Source organism: Etheostoma spectabile, unplaced genomic scaffold (assembly GCF_008692095.1).
Source record: "Etheostoma spectabile isolate EspeVRDwgs_2016 unplaced genomic scaffold, UIUC_Espe_1.0 scaffold406, whole genome shotgun sequence".
Lineage (NCBI taxonomy): Eukaryota > Metazoa > Chordata > Actinopteri > Perciformes > Percidae > Etheostoma > Etheostoma spectabile.
In genome coordinates, this window is record NW_022605605.1 from 323,815 (window position 1) to 324,244 (window position 430).

Consider the following 430-nt stretch of genomic DNA (forward strand, 5'->3'; position numbering starts at 1 on the left):
GTGTGTGTGTGTGTGTGTGTGTGTGTGGTACCTACATGTGGGTAGTACTCCATGAGGATGAGGAGCTCCGCCCCCCCGTCGGCCCCCACCCTCTCGTCGGCGCCCAGGTAGCGGGCGATGTTGTCGTGCTGCAGCAGCGGCTCGCGGTAGATGGAGCGCTCGTTAGCGTAGTTGTGGCGGTTGGCCGAGCTGAACACCTTGACGGCCACGAGGCGCTCGTTAAGACAGCTGCGGAACACTGAGCCGTAACGGCCCCGGCCAATCAGCTGCCAGCAGGAAGGAGGGGGAGAGTAAGGAAGACAACTTCATTCATAACGCACGTTTCCTCATTATGAACAATAACAGAAGACGTGAAATCATTTCAGAATCTTTGCTAGCTATCTATGCTAACGTTAGCTCAAAACACCATTCAACTGACAGCCTTTGTTGT

At 55.1% G+C, this 430-nt stretch overlaps 1 protein-coding gene across 1 annotated transcript in view; it reads right to left on the bottom strand.

The window, feature by feature from the left end:
- Positions 1-430, bottom strand: part of LOC116686627 (bone morphogenetic protein receptor type-2) — a 23,249-nt gene that overhangs the window by 10,296 nt on the left and 12,523 nt on the right. The window contains exon 7 of the mRNA XM_032511648.1: positions 36-266. Coding sequence (XP_032367539.1) covers positions 36-266 — 231 coding nt within the window. The remainder of the gene's footprint in view (positions 1-35; positions 267-430) is intronic.